Here is a 16,619-nt window from a genome sequence, read left to right as displayed (position 1 = left end):
TCTGGATTTCTGAATTATGTGCTGACGCACTATCTTGTACTTTCTTAGTAACGGTTTGAAACAAGAGCGATTTATCCCCTATCCGTTAGGGCAAGCTCAAACAAGTACTGGAAAGTGGGCGCCGATGGATCATATACTACAGGCTTCTCAGAATACACTGTTTATACGTAAATATTTCTTTTTACTTTAAATATTGCTCTTAGTTTGCTGTAATTTGATAATTCAAATATGAAAATTTTAAAACGTTGTTGTACAAATGTATTATATTATACATTTTATTATCAAAATTTATTTGCATATTTGTGTCAAAGATGTCAGCTAAAGTTTCTTGAACAGGCAATTTCAGTATTCGTTGTCATGAATGTTGCAGTAGAACTGTCCAATACATGGATACTATTGCAATATATCAAACGTTTCCGAAATGGGTTATGTGTATTTTACTGAGAGCTGTGAATGCAACTCTCGTTTGCTTCACGAACATATGATATCTGTGTGTGTCTTGCCTATATGGTCGAGTAATTAGCGCGATGGACGCTAACTGCAAGGAGAGTGGGTTCCAGAGGTTGTGAGTCCAAGCCCCAGACGGGGCGGAGGTGGGTGTTGTGTTTTGGCATACAATATCACTTCAATATGATTGGATTGGTATGTGATCAATTCCTCTGAAAAGACTTTCGTCTTCATGGGATTTGATCACGTGACCAACCAAGATTATATCCCGGTGATCCTTTAAACACTTTGTGAGGGAATACATTCTAGTTCATTAAACTTAGTACATTGAATATCGGTAAATGTTTAAAAGTCGTTATTTATTTATTCTGCATTCCAAACGTTGCTTACGAACTTGTTTTGGAATTTAGAATGACAATTTACCCTAAAACATATAAACACAAAAAGGGAGACAATTCACAATAAGGTATTTTAAAGAATATCTAGATAGATCGTTAAAACAAACCAAGTATGTTTTGTTTAGATTATCAGTATTGGGTTTTTTTCGATGACGCATTGGGGTATGTCATTAATTTTAAACAATCTTAATCTTGCCTTCCGACTTTTCCGACTTCTTCAATCGTTTATTGGAAGTTGATTTTAATCAACTCTGCTCTGCAGTTACATCGGTAAAACGGAAGTGAAACAGTGTCTCAACCTAAGCACAAATCATTACCGCTGATAAGCTGATAAGATTAGTTTTTTGAAGATACAATGTAATCGATGTATTTAGAAGCACTGTTTTCTTCAAATAAACTTATTTATAAATACCTTGAAAGTAGTAATATTGTATATAGTACGAACAATTTAGATATTTTTGTATTCGTATGTATTCCTACGCCATAGTTCGATTATATTACCAAAACGCCCATATATTTACAGTTGTAGCGTTTGGAATGAATGGAATATCATCAAATAAAAGATAAAACCAATACTGATTAGACAAGACTTATAATTTCTTTGTTTAAAATTGCTTGGATACAATTTTCGATAAATATTTCGATTACTGAAAATTAATGCATCTTTAGGTTTGATGGTGTTAAATTTATCTTTAAATATCACACAATGTGATTCTTGTGGGGTTTCCGGCTATAGCTTGAAATCTTGTAGGAAAGGCCCGAGAGTTCATTTCAGAAAAAATGTGCGTAATTATTCAAATGAAGCTAAGAAAGCACTTGCCATGCGAAATTACAAATCCTTGAATTCTAAAATAATTAATAACTGATTAAATCAACTTCCGCCAGTACTTCAGTACTTTGATTTTATTTTGAGGTTAATGTTACAATGCATTATTTATCTATCAAGTTACTCATGTTTGCCCCATACCTTGTATGAAAGATAACGGAAACAAAGGTGACTCTGTTCATTAGTGCACTTCCATATGTTGACTCATCTTAAGGATATCCAACTCTCCAAACAAGAGCAGGTCAACCTTGTCAGTGGAGTGGCTGTGATAAACATTGTCAAACATAATCAACTGTTATCGCTATTTTATTGGATAATTTGGCTTATAGTGATTTTTTTGTATAGCTAAAATTTCTATTCTGGTTTTTTTTTTCATTTCTAGTGAATTATTTTCATTTATATAATTTTATTTATATAATTTAGTAATATAACTTTGTATTAACTTGTTTGTATGTCTACCCTAAATGTTATTCATATGTGTTTTTCATTGTGTTATCATGTTTTTATATTCTACAATAATTAGAATACTAATATTTTTAAATACCATTAAGATATATTGAGCAATTAAAAAACAATCAAAGAATGCCTGAAATCAAACACTACACATATTGCAATTCCAGTAGAAACTTAATGACATGCAATTAAAAACTTTTGTAAAAGTTTCCCATTTCTTTATAATGTCATCATTTACGCTCGCTAAAACCACTCTCTTATTTTCATATTTGAACAAATTAAATAATTTTGCAAACTTCAAAGAAATGAGAAATGTCATGAAAAATTCTATAGATGTACGGCATACCACAGAGTGGCGTCGGAAGCAAATTGAAAGTGGGGGGCTAAACTTATCAAAAATCTGGACAAGCCAAACAAATTGGTCTTCGGTTATGGTTATATATAACATTGCAAAAAAAAAGTAGAGGGGGGGGGGGGGGCTAAGCCCCTAGCCTCCTGGTTCTGACATATATGCCACACACGGCATCAAAGTATATAGCTGTAGACACGCCACAAACATATATTAAACACGTTTAGACCATGTTATTTTCCTTCAACTCGTTTTTTATTTATGACAACAAGACTGACTTAAAGAGGCATGGTCACGATTTTTGTCCAAAAATATAATTTTTCGATTTTTATGTATACAACTTTTTTGAGGTATTTTAATAGGCAACCACATTTTTGAGTTATAGGCGAAATACAGAGCTTACAATTCTTTGCTATGTAAACAAAGTTATTCATGTTTGCCCCATACCTTGTTTGAACGATAACGGTAACAAAGATGACTCTGTTCATTAGTGCACTTCCATATGTTGACTCATCTTAAGGATATCCAACTCTCCAAACAAGAACAGGTCAACCTTGTCAGTGGAGTGGCTGTGATAAAATTTGTCAAACATAATCAACTGTTATCGCTATTTTATTGGATAATTTGGTTTATAGCGATGTTTTTGTATACCTAAATTTCTATTCTGTTTTTTTTTAATTTCTAGTAAATTATTTTCATTTACATGTATATAATTTTATTTATATAATTTAGTAATATAACTTTGTATTAACTTGTTTGTATGCCTACCCTAAATGTTATCCATCTGTGTTTTAAATTGTGTTATCATGTTTTTATATTCTACAATAATTAAAATACTAATATTTTTAAAATATCATTAAAATATATTGAGCAATTAAACAACAAAGAATGCTAGAAATAAACACTACACATATTGCAATTCCAGTAGAAACTTAATGACTTGCAATTAATTTTTTTCGTAAAAGTTTCCCATTTCTATATAATGCCATCATTTTTACACTCGCTAAAACCACTTTCTTATTTTCATATTTTAAAATTATTATTGAACCTGTTGTGTTAATTACTGGACAGGATGTTTAATGTCATGGAATTGTCTTACCTTTGAACAAATTAAATAATTTTACCAACTTCAAAGAAATGAGAAATGTCGTATGGATGTACGACATACCACAGAGTGGCGTCGGAAGCAAATTGAAAGGGGAGTGGGGGGGGGGGCTAGACTTATCAAAAATCTTGACAAGCCCAAAAAAATGGTCTTCGGTTATGGTTATATATAACTTTGCAAAAAAAAGTAGGGGGGGGGGGGCTTAGCCCCTAGCCTCCTGGTTCTGACGCCTATGCCATACGGCATCAAAGTATATAGCTGTAGACACGTCCCAAATATAGATATATTAAACTCGTTTATTTTGCTTCAACTGTCACCATAACTCGTTCTTTATTTATGACAACAAGACTGAAAGGGGCATGGTCACGATTTTTGTCGAAAAATATTTTTTCGATTTTAATGTATACAACTTAATTGAGGTATTTTAAGTAGTCAACCAAAAATTTTTTTAGCTATAGGCGAGTTACAGAGCTTAAAATTTTTCGCTATGTAAACAAAGCTTTTGGTTTACATTTTGAATGTTGAAGTGAATATTCCAGTTTGGACCTAAAATGAATGTGTAAAAGGTTAGAAACAGTTTATTTATGCTTAAATGAATAAAACGATATACAAATCAGCGTGAAAAAGACTTTTTACTGGTATATTGAACCTGTGTAAACAAAAACAGGGCACGAGTCTTGTTTACATGTTTACATAACAAAGAATTGTGAGCTCTGTATCTTGCTTATTATAACTCTACGACTGACTCTCAAATTTCATATGATTATCATGAATGCATTCCTAGAGCATGGCAAATAATAAAAACAGAAAAAGAGAATTAACCAAAATCGTGACCATGCCCCTTTAAATCTCGGGTTTTCATATATAACAATATTAATTGTGTGATAACAGTATGTTTTTCTTTTTCATTTCAGAATTTGCAATTATAAGATGAAGTTATTACTATGGATATTAGGGAGACAATGAAATTGTACCTCAAGCTGAAAACCATGTACGCAGTTTATATTTTAAAGGCTATTCAGAATTTATCACTCTACGATTTTAAAATACTGTTAAAAACTCTTCTGACGCGAATGCAAATAACAGATTTAACTTCTACTATGTCCATATTATTGCATAACCTTATCTCATTTCAGAGTTACTATAAACATAGTAATTTACAACTCCTCAACAGAATATGCCACTTCACTCGTTGTACATTGGATATCTTAGCAGCGGTTAGACACTAAAGCAGACTCCTCTCCTCTCCTACACAATAAATCACAGACAAGAATGATGGAAATAGGTCAATGACAAAACTGATTTTGATGTACTAGTAAGTAATTTCCTCTGTGCTACAATTTCCTTTTTCTTTTTTTTTTAAAGTTTAACATTTTTCATTTATCAGTTTGATTTAAGCTTCTTGAGCTATTCTACTTGAGTTTAATTTTAATGCAATTTTTTTTTATACCTGTGCGATATAACCTTTAATCCAAAGATGTCTCTAGTGGTAATTTGGACACGAAGGTATAAGTTGCATTGTATTTCAGAAAAAGTAAAACTCGTAAAGGAAGGAGTCTTCTCGTTATCAGACATACTTCTTATAAAAAAAAAATTCCAGATTTTTTGTACACAGTCAAACAAATCATATAACCAAATGACAGGTCAGGTCTAGGTTCACTTCCTTTTTTCTGAAATAAAAGGATAAGAAGAATAAATGTAATTATCTGCACTTATGTAGATATCTGTTTAATATATAACGTTTCTAATCTTCAATAAAACGTAAAATATCAGAATGTCTATCAGCTCATACTACTCACGTTAATTGGAACAAATATTTAAACTAAAATTGTTATTGCTTAGCCCGCATTTCCTCTAATTTTCTGAACTTTTGCAGATATTTTAATTATTTTTCTCTGCTTCCAATGTAACATTTTTTTATTAGAACACATAGTGAAGATCTTACACAAAGATATAAATGGACAGAGAAGCTTATATATCAGCCATTTAGTAAGAGAGAAAATCTGATTTAAGTGATTTTTTCACACAAACCTTTCATAGAATAAGCGGTTAATAAAAGCTTATGGAAATGTAACATGATAGGCACATCAAATTTAAAAATACATTTTGAAACCAAAGTACCATATCAGTGGTTCACATGAGTTAAAAAATCCAACATTAATGTTATTGTTTTAAAAATGATAAATAAACTCATGAATCTACAGAAATTCTAAATTGCAAAAGCATGCGATATTTTCATACGCCAATGTTCCGCCAAAAATATAGTCCTTGTTAGATGCTAAACTTTGATTACTATTTCTAATTCAACTTGTATAATAAAAAAATGAAACCAAAAAATGATATTTTTATTTTCCTTTCATCTTGATTTAATAAACATTTAATCAAGTTAACTTATGACAAGTCGTGTTTTTCTTGGAATTATGGCCACACTTAAATTGCCTAACAACCAAAGACTATATTTGACAGTTGAACATATCAAACATCACTGTGTCTTTCTTTTCGTTCATTCATGTACATGTAAATTAAGTGAATTCCTTAAATTATTGTTTTTGTCCACAAGAACCTTATTTAGACGAAACGATGAAGTTTCCCTCTACCGAAGTTTACTAGGGCCATTTAAAAGAAGTACAATGCCAACTTACCAGTTGCTTAATTCTAAACTTTGAGTAAAATAATTCAAATCAAATGATGGATAATAAAAGATAAAACTTAAAAACGACAATTAACAAATACAGACCAAATTCTCGAGTGTTCAAAATTTAAAATCCGTAGGATGGGGAATGAGAAAGGAGGGGGAGCAGTGCGTTGTATTCAGAACTTCAATTTTATACATGTACCTTTAGATTTAATTCTGTTATTTCAATTATTAATTTTATTAATTTCAAAAAGTGGGATGGAACAGCTCTTTTATAATCCGTTTTTTTTCGTATGCAAATTAAAAAAAATATTTGCTGTGAGAAAAAGGTGGGAAGGGGGAGGCATCCCCCTTCCCACGCTGCGCTGCTTCGTGCCTCTACCAGACAAACTGGAAGAGATAGGGTGATCACATTTGATAGGGTTCCCTGAATTTCGAAGTTGTCATCACGTGCTGGAAAAACTGTCATTGTGTAAACTTTCACTGTCGTTGCCAGATTTGGCGTTGGTTTTTGAACTGTAACATTTGTGTAAGTGGCCAAGAGGGTTCGATGGTTGTGGCCATTTTTAAGGCTATACACCTCTTTTAGACGAGAAACTCTGTATTTATAAATATATAGGAACATGTTTGAATTTCAAAGCTGATTTATTTGGCAGGTCTCTGCGTTGTTGTTGTTGTTGTCTATGTGGCAGGTCTCTACGTTGTTGTTGTTGTCTATGTGGCAGATCTCTATGTTCTTGCTGTTGCCTATTTAGTATTTAGTAGGTCTCTGTGTTGAAATATTAATTTTTGTTGAGGTTATATAGTTTTTGTGTTCTTGTTGCGGTAGGTATAGATGTTATTGTCGTTGTATTACTGAATGGGTTTGTGGGATTTTGCAAACGGTTAACGCGCAATTTCTTAAAAGCTTTTATGTGCCTACTTTAAAGGAAATTTTTATTGGATGTAGTGTTCGTTGACTTTGTTTCCACCGTAAAATGACGTAAACTATTGAAAAATTATTATCTTCGGAAAATATTGATTCTTAAGGGAAAAAAAATATCCTGTACGATAAACATGCAACGAAACCCGTATGAATTATCAAAATTTCTATAAAAATAAACAATTTTTTGTAAATACCAAGTATGAAAAATTAAACTGGTTGTAAAAGATGGAATCTGGCATTCTTCATTTGCAATTCGGCAATCAACAGGAAATAACTCTTGCAGCAAACCTATCTATTTTTTTTTTCTTCCTAAGTTGAATACAAATATTTTCTACGAAAATTCTGTTCGAAAAATCATATTGTTGAACAGGAATTAAATTTTTGTTTTTATATTGCATTGGGTCACAAATAAAGATAATTTGGTCATTGATTTGAAATTAACGCCTATGCCTTTTTATTGGGGGGGGGGGGGGGGGGAGCTGATAGTTTAGACCCTGGAACCGAATTTGAAATTGATCGTGCACAATTGTTTTTTTAGATAAATTCAAAGGCTCTTGAGGTAAATGGAGATGAATATAGATTTGTCGAGCTTATATATTAATTTAAATTTCAAATAATCTCTTATTATACTTAATTGGCACACAAATTTAATTAACTACATGTATTTCTATTTTTCCCGATATTCGCTCAATGCTCCAAATTGGCTATGATTTTTTGCTATTAATTTGCTATTAATTTTAGGTGTCAGCTTCACCTTTTTTTTTTTTTTTTTTTTACAGCGCATTGATATTAACATATTTACATCACAAATAAAAAAAATAATCTTATTTTAAAGATAGTAAATCATTATTCAGACCACATACTGTAGATTCCTTGTTTTACGCGAGTACTTAATTCCGCGATTCAGCAGTTTCCATCAAATTGCGAGAACCTAAAATCGCGAATGCCGAATTTTTTTATTATAGTTGAATGTAGGTTACATATGTAAAAAAAAACCGAGATTTTAAAATTCGCGAAATGCGCTTCTCCCGATATCAATTTCTCGCGTTTAAATAGGAATCTACGCTAATAGTGCGTTGATCAAGAAAGCAAAAAAAAAAAAAAAAAAAAAAATGAACATAACGAATACATTTACATGTATCGTCTTAATTCAGCAAGTACCGTTGCCAGTATTGTTTGAACGATGTACGACTTTTTAATTTATGCTGCATATACATGTTCTATAAACTTTTTTTCCTAAATCATTTACTGATCGATTATTAAAAATGCAGTAACTAGAAACATTTCTGGTTGAACAAGCTGAAAAGAACACAGTAAAAAATCTGTTTAAAAAAAAGACAGATGAAATGTCTGCAGTTCTGCACACATCTCACCGATCCGGTAAATACCTGTAATGTTTAATTTGTCCTTAGTTTAGATAATATGTACTTAGGCCCTATTGGATTTGTTGAAAATGCGCTAAATCTCACTTTTTGCGCATATTTTTTATATCTCTGCCTATGATTTCTTTTCGACCGATCGATTTAATGTCTGAAATGGATCGTGAGGATTTCAGCTCTGTCAGTTTCTATAGAAACACTTGTTTTTCTTATGAATTGGAGGGGCAAAATTGGGTGTGTATGATAAGCGCAAATCAAACAATTAAATGCTTCCTCTGGTTATTCATGCACGGTATGAAGGTGGCAACATTGCAAAAAATAAATAAATAAAAAAAATAAAATTATAGCAAATCACGCCCTTCTTCAATGGTCGCTTATAACCCGCATGAATCATCAATGAAAGTATTTTATTGTTTATATTTATATCCTTCTTTAAATAAATTAATGGATTGGTCGTAAGTAAAATTAACTAAATCATTGGTAATGAACATCAATGCGTTAAATAAACGGAAAAGCTAAGTCGTCTTAAATTGGAAGGTCGAGTCTGACATCATCAAGATTCTTTCGTGCAGTCGTGGATTTTTCTTAGCTAGGTCGATAAATGTTTCGTTCAATCGATAAACGGAGCCTGTAGAGATTTCAGTCCTGTCAGTTTCTACAGAGCTATGAATTACAATATATATATATATATATATATATATATATATATATATATATATATATATATATATATATATATATATATATATAAAAAAAAGAAAGATTACTCCTACTAAATAACCCTTAGTGGTTTACCGTAAAAGATTAGGAAGACGATCTAAGTTAAAAAAAACGTGTGTTTTATTCCAGTTGTACATTAGTACCGTTAAGATAAGTTCAAATCAAATCAGAGTTATCAACTGAGCGAGGCTAAAATAGACATAATTGTGATTTTTATTTCGTATTTGGTGAACAAATGTTTTGCATTTATATAACTTAGCCTTGTGTTTAGATTCTTAAAACAGGACGACAATAATTTATAAAATTTGTATTAAGCTTAACTCTGCTTTGTCTGAAGTTTGATTATGATTCTAAGCAAGACTCGGTGTATATTGGGCATGGACGTAGATGTAAACTTAGAATACGCTAGCAATCTAGCCAGAAAATGAACACCTGTCCTGCAGTAATTAAAGGTAAATACCACTAAATCAGAGGATATAGAATGTAGAAAGTTCAATGTACAAATCACAAAACTATTCCTAAAAATATCAATGCAAATAAAACCGTCATCATCAAACATAACAATCATAAAACACATATAATAAATTAAATAATGAAAATTGACAGAGAATGAAATTAAACAAGTCAATTCTCTTCTGAGCACTAGAGCTAGACAATTTGTTCCCCGATTCAGACAGACCGGAAGAGATAGGGTAATCAGAGAACTTGTTCTTATTCCCACTCGACTGGGTCTTTTTTGTAGTTGGGGGAACATTAGCACGCGTTGTTGGAACAACTGTCACTTTTTCAATTTTAACTTCAGTTGTATAATTTGGCTTTGGTTTTTGAGCGGTTGTTTTCGTTGTTGTTGTTGTCGGTCTCTGTGTTGTTGTTGTCGGTCTCTGTGTTGTTGTTGATTTCTGAGTAGTTGGTGCCGTTGTCGCTTGTCTTGATGTTGGTACATCTGTTGCTCTAGTAGTTGTCTCTGATTTTGTTGTTCGGGTTGTTGTTGTGGGACTTCTTGTCTCTGCTGACTGGGTTGTCATAGTTGTTGGTCGAGCTGTTGTCACCGTCGATTTTAAGCTACTTGTTGTCAACGGTGTTGTGAAAGAACCTAAATTCATAAAATAAAAAACCCTCATAAAAAATCATATATACTCGATAATAAAGATTTAAATAATATGCTTACATCATTTATATCCAGTAAACTAAAGGAAAGGGTTAAATTTGAGCAGAACTATGGCTGATTAATCGATTGAATTCCTTTTTCTAGCAGTCTTAATCATATGCGCTACCCAGCTAATTTTGTAAATGACGAACGATATCTATTAATAAATGTCTACCCTCTATACTATAAAATCATTAAATCATCAAAATATAAATTGACTTTATAGTATAGAGGGTATACATTTGTAAATATATATCGTTCGTCATTTACAAAACTGGAGAGGGCCTATGGTCTTCATATTTGAACAAAATTGTTGACGTACTAGTCGTGACATTCCATTGCCTGATTATTGAATTGTCTCCGTTTCTCCTACTGAAGCTCAACGGCGGACTCTGAATGTGATATATCGGTTTTGTATACGATGTCCTTACAATGGCCTCTCGGCGCCTGCGCCCTGATGGTGCCGGGGTTGTGTTAGTCGTCGAGTTACAGCTTCTGTCACATTCGGCGCTTTTCTCGGACACCAGACAAACGAAGGCTTTACAGTGAAGGAAGACCTGATCGAAATTCACAAATTTGAATGTTTGGTATCGGTATCCAAAGGAGGTCGAGTTTAGCGGAAAAAACCCAAGGGTCGGATCATGTTGACATCTACAAAAAAAAATATCGGTCAGGTAAGTCACATTTGGCTTTGATAAATTATCTATCAATCAAATTATTCAATAATTTTCGTCTTTTTTAAAGGGGTGGCAAAATTGTCTTGATCACCTGAATATAGCACAAAATTGGGACTTCTTTATATAGAATACTTAAAGAATTTATCCAAAAAAATCAAAATTCAATATCTTTATCTGAATTAACCTTATTCAATTATGTAATACACTAACTTATCTTCAAACAGTGGGTAATTAGTAGGATCAGTCTCCTGTGAAGTGGGCGTTGCCAAGCAGTCAGGAACAACCAGTTTAAGGTTGGAGTCCACGTTTTCCAACGTAAGCGCCACGTTGAGCCACTCTCCTAAAGTCAGATTTAGAGGAAAATCTGATACTGGGCTGTTAAAGGAATTATTTTGGAAGAAGTCCATTCTGATGTTGAATGTTCCGGGGGCTTTCTGTGTTACACTCTCCGTTTGAGGAATCATGCCCTTGTCCGAGTCCAAGTCTCGCGGAAACTCACACGAGACTTCCACTCTGTACGTGTTTACTCTGTAGACGTTGCCTTCAGTGGATGTGTAGTCATAACGAATCACATTGGAATAGATGATATGGCTGTCGTTGGTCTGTAAAACAAGACATACTCGAGAACATGTGAAAGACTATAGACTAAGTATATTTGTGAAATACAATGATAAGCTATGTGTTTCCAAAAAAGTCTTATTCAGTACGCGATCTTACGTTAACATTTGTGCCACATTCGTCAAATGGAATACTGATTGACACAAAATTGGCATCTGTTGACTTTTGGAGATTGCAGACAGCACCAGGAACAGGTTCAAAAATGGTTATAAACTTTTCTTCTAAATTTTTATCATTCGCACGGCTGAATAAAGCCTTAATGTTCCCGTTATCACATTCAAGGGTTGGAATTGGAGCTGAATAATAATTTATGCACTCTAATTAAACATTTTCTCAATACCATTGAAAAAAAAACCAATATTCATCGAAGTATCATAATGGTATGACGAATTAAGTCAAATGAGCAAAACGATTTCAAAAGAGAAAGAGAAATAGACTCACGAATGGGTGGTGCGTTGTCTAGTTTGGTACATGCAACGCTGGCATACTCATCGGAGCCACTGCAGTCAATGTTGGCCCCAGAAATGTAGGTACAGTCTCTGAGAGAGTTCTCTGTCCCCCGGCATTCAACATTATCAAGCCCGTACACAGAACTTACGTTTTGACGGACGTAGTTGATTTCAATTGGAGAACCTGCACGGGCATCTGTTGCACTGAAATATTAAGAAAATACATCTAACATCAAGTACGTACATTAGCCTGAGTGAACACAAATGTAATTAATAACACATGTAATTAAAGAGTGTTTCAATTTTACACAAACAATTTCTTTTCGAGACACCAAGCACACTCATCTGGGTATTAGATAGCTCTCAATAAAAGTTAGCAATTACTCGAAACAGAGTTTCCTGCAGACCACCTGGGCGTCGGCTGTCCCCCAGAGGTCGTCACAGACGGCACTCCACTGGTTGTTGAGGTACACCTCCACAAACCCCAGGCCCCGCTGGTCGTCCGGACCCACGATCCTAACGTCCCACTCCTGCGGGACAGTGGAGGGAGCTGTCATAAAAGATGTTGCAATGAAACAATGAATTCGATTTTAATAGTTGGGATTCGAAATAGCGACTCCAGTGGATTTCTTATGATTTTAGAAACACAACAAGGCGAAAACTTTATAACATCGTATATAGGGGCAAATTATAACATCAATTCCATATCATGTGACATTTCAACCATTAATTCTACATTGATTAGCAAGACTCAGTCTGTATCCAATCATCTAACTTTGACCGTACATATGTGTGTGTATAAATATATATACACACACATGTGAAGTACGGTCACCTGATTTGTTGTTTGCTCCGCTGTCCTTCTGTAGAGATGTTACGATTATTTTTTTTGACTGAATATAGATGCCAAATACTTACATTTCAACTAATACGGTAACTTATTTTACAAGCTGTGTTGGTTGTTTATGCGAATTACTTGCGATTTAGTTAAATAAATGCAGTAACCGGTTCTACTTAGACTAAAGATACAGTGTATATACTATCCATAGAACTTGGGAACAAGAAAATCTCTTGTTACTGTAGCTACTGATATTCATACTATGCTATAGATGTGTTTTTTGTTGAATTTGGTAACACAGCTCAAACTAATCTCAATTGTTTGTAAAAGGCGGATCCATTTATTGTCCGTGTGGATAAAACAAGGACATTTTGGAAACCGTTGGCTATTTCGATTATTTAGTTATGTCACTATAAAATAACGGAAGGGTCAATCTTAATTAAATGAAGCTTAGCAGATCAGAGATGAAACCCCCCCCCCCCCCCCATAATTTGATCGAAATCGCAAAATCTGAAATGAATTTTGAATCGAAAACAACTGTTGGAAGGGATTTTACATTGAGTCAAATCGAGAGTTTTCACATATTGCCTGATATTGCTCGATTGCAGTTATATTTCTGAACAAGTATCACTGGTATTGGACGCAATGTACATGTATTGTTTGTGATTCTAGTATTTTGTCATTAAGTTGGATTCAACAGATTAATGTTATAGACGCCTTAACTAACTACATCAATATCTCAGTCTTAGACTGGCAAAGTATATATATTGTAAAGTTATCAAGTTTTTTTTTTTTGGAAAATCATTCTGAAAACTAACTACGTTAATATAAAGAATCATGGATGTCACGTATTGTATAGTAATATTAGATGCTGATGCCACGTTTGTTTACATTAGCAGTTATTTCGTGAGCTGATGTTGATCCCTAGGAGTTGCTGTACATGTACTACGATTACACGTGTGATGTTGCAGATGTTATAGAATCTATTTAATTCATCGAATTATTAACATTAGCGGATAAATTTGTACAATTGTATTTGTTATTTTATTAGTTTTGTATCAATATGCATATTAAATTTTTCAGTTAGATATACTAGTAGTCCGTGTATCTTTACATCCTCGATGAACAGTTATATAATATTTTTCTTATTTGTTATGCATTAATTTAATAAGTACATTCACGGATAGATAATCTGTGGATAAATAGAGCTTTTGTACAGTAATATCTGTTATTTGATTAAATTAATTAAGGTCAGACGACACGTTCCTCGAGAATCTTTTTTGTATCTCCTCGTAATAAAGAGTTCCAATAAAAAATATTAATTTTATAATCACTTTAAAAATGATCAAATTTAACTTGAATTTGGTTATATGTGTACATGGTCGAGTGGTTAAAACCGTGGCTGCTCACTGCCAGAAGCGTATAGGTTCTAGAGGTCGTGAGTTCAAAGCCCCGCCCCGGCGGAGATATAGTTCTAATTTAGTGAATTTCTCTGCTGTAGATGTATTTATTTTTATATCAGCAATTCAAGTGTATTTTCAAGAAGATTATATAGGAAATTGCATATTCTAGTATTTTGCAGAAATGCCTGGTAAGGTACCCTAATTTTTTGCAAGAAAGCTTGTCAAAGTAGTAGTAAACTATTAACAAATTCCTGGAAAAAGTTATCTAAAATTGAGGAACGTGTCGTCTGACCTTAAGTTAATGAATATCTACATGTATACTAACTTACAAATATTAACAGCAATCACTTACTCGCAGTACAGTTATACATGTATATAGCCTCGTGATTTGATTAGTCATTAATTAACTTACGCTTAATCGCTGTACAGTTACAACCGTGATTTGATTGGTTATTAATTAACTTACGTTTAATTACAGATGTCACTTACTCGTTGTACAGTTGTTGGGCTGAACAGTGGCCGGAGCTCTAGTCGTTGGGACACCTGTCGGTGCATTCGTTACACCTGAGGTGCGGCACTGCACCCCCACGTCCTCACTGTGGCGACAGTTAGTGTTGCCCCACCCCAGGAACTGGCACTGGTCTAGCGATTGTTCCGTGCCGTCACAGTTCAAATCATCCATCCATATCCGGCCTGTTCCTTCTCCAAATGTGCCGTTCAATATAGCTATTCCACCCTCACTGTGAAAGGCGAATTACGTATCACAATATACAGCTGTACGTATTACACGATATTTGTTATTAAAAACATTTCAAAGTTAAAATTATATATACTGTACCTTTTCCAAGTTCTTTTCAAATGAATTATTAATGGCATTAAATGAGATAAAATCATGAGGTCAGCAGGAATATTTATAGTAGATTAGGTATTCTTTGTCTGATTTTTTTCATTCTTAGGATTTAATCTGGGATTGAATGTACTTACTTGAAGCCAAGCATTCTACACACGACCCCTGCGTCCGCCGAGTCGAACTGGTCATCACACACCGTCCCCCAAGTACCGTTATAGAAGACCTCAACCCTGCCCTGGTTGGCCGTGGCTCCGGTACCACTGAGCCGGACATTCACCTGAGCTGTTGATTAATATAATAATAAAAAAAAGAATTAATTTAACAAAAATATATAAATAATTAATAAAAACCGATGATTCACAAATATTCAAAAGGCAATGATTCAGAGGCAACTATGAAATATTTTTGATAAATTAAATAAATGTATATATAACCTTTTTCAATTTTCTTTATTTGGGGTACTTATAAATCGTTGATTGGTTGTCATAAAATGTTTTATTATTGAAATAAAATAATCATATAACGTTGGTTAATAACAAATTAATATTTGAACAAAACCTATATCACTGTAACAGACACTGTTTATATAATTATATGTAGGAACTATATATTTAGAAAAATGCATCATCGACTCAACATAAGGCAAACTAACGTAATAGACGATCATTTTAATTCTGTATGTATATGGAGAGAGAGAGAGAGAGAGAGAGAGAGAGAGAGAGAGAGAGAGTAATCAATGAGTAATCGGGATTAAGATACATGTACGCATCTTGAATAAAAGATTAATTAGGCTATGTCTTCCGTAAACAAGGTGGAAAACATGTGCGTTCTTGTTCTCGATAAATGTGTACATGAAAATCTTACCTTTTACAATGGAAATAGCGATGAAGAATAGTATCAGACTCATAGTATATCCAGACATCTCGTTAATATTTTGACGAAAACACGGAAACACGCTGCAACATCATATCAATAATCCTACTCTTTCAGAATTGTCAACAGTGCTACACATGCGCATTAAACAGAACCTTTTATAAATTCTATTTCATTACGAAGATTTAAAAGTCCCAACATAAACCTCCAGTCAGGATCTCAAAGTTGTATGATCATAAGCATTGTAAAGTCAACGCACTTTCACGTTTCAATACCTTAGTAACGAATGTAAACAATAGCACGACCCACGGTTCTTGTCTCCGATCCCGATGGAAATTACGACACATTTTTGTGTGATGATTTACATTTAAAAATATGCAAATGATAAAGCGAAATGACGTGTACCTATTTTGTAGGGTGTACAACATCAAAGAACATGATTTTATAAGATGCTATCAATTCATATGTTTATGTTTACAATGAACAAGACTACACATGGCATGACAATAACATGTAATTTTATTGAT

The 16,619-nt window shown here is 33.3% G+C and overlaps 1 protein-coding gene and 1 long non-coding RNA gene across 2 annotated transcripts; one reads left to right on the top strand and one right to left on the bottom strand.

The window, feature by feature from the left end:
• The first annotated feature begins 42 nt into the window (after positions 1-42).
• Positions 43-4,890, top strand: LOC105335708 (uncharacterized). The gene is made up of 3 exons (XR_010711302.1): positions 43-167; positions 4,493-4,569; positions 4,715-4,890. It is a non-coding gene; the product is annotated as an uncharacterized lncRNA (long non-coding RNA).
• A 4,824-nt stretch (positions 4,891-9,714) lies between these two features.
• LOC105335709 (deleted in malignant brain tumors 1 protein) lies at positions 9,715-16,437 on the bottom strand. Its single transcript, XM_011439745.4, has 9 exons — positions 16,084-16,437; positions 15,354-15,501; positions 14,859-15,109; positions 12,513-12,678; positions 12,121-12,332; positions 11,779-11,975; positions 11,272-11,663; positions 10,707-11,035; positions 9,715-10,330 (listed from the first exon to the last, which is right to left on the bottom strand). The coding sequence occupies exons 1-9, from the start codon at positions 16,139-16,141 to the stop codon at positions 9,789-9,791; spliced, it is 2,295 nt and encodes a 764-aa protein (XP_011438047.3). The 5' UTR covers positions 16,142-16,437; the 3' UTR covers positions 9,715-9,788.
• Positions 16,438-16,619: the final 182 nt, after the last annotated feature.

The sequence above is a fragment of the Magallana gigas genome, chromosome 2 (assembly GCF_963853765.1).
Source record: "Magallana gigas chromosome 2, xbMagGiga1.1, whole genome shotgun sequence".
In the NCBI taxonomy this organism is placed as follows: Eukaryota; Metazoa; Mollusca; class Bivalvia; order Ostreida; family Ostreidae; genus Magallana; species Magallana gigas.
The sequence above is the reverse complement of the archived record's forward strand: the minus strand, read 5'-3'. Positions and strand labels throughout refer to the sequence as shown.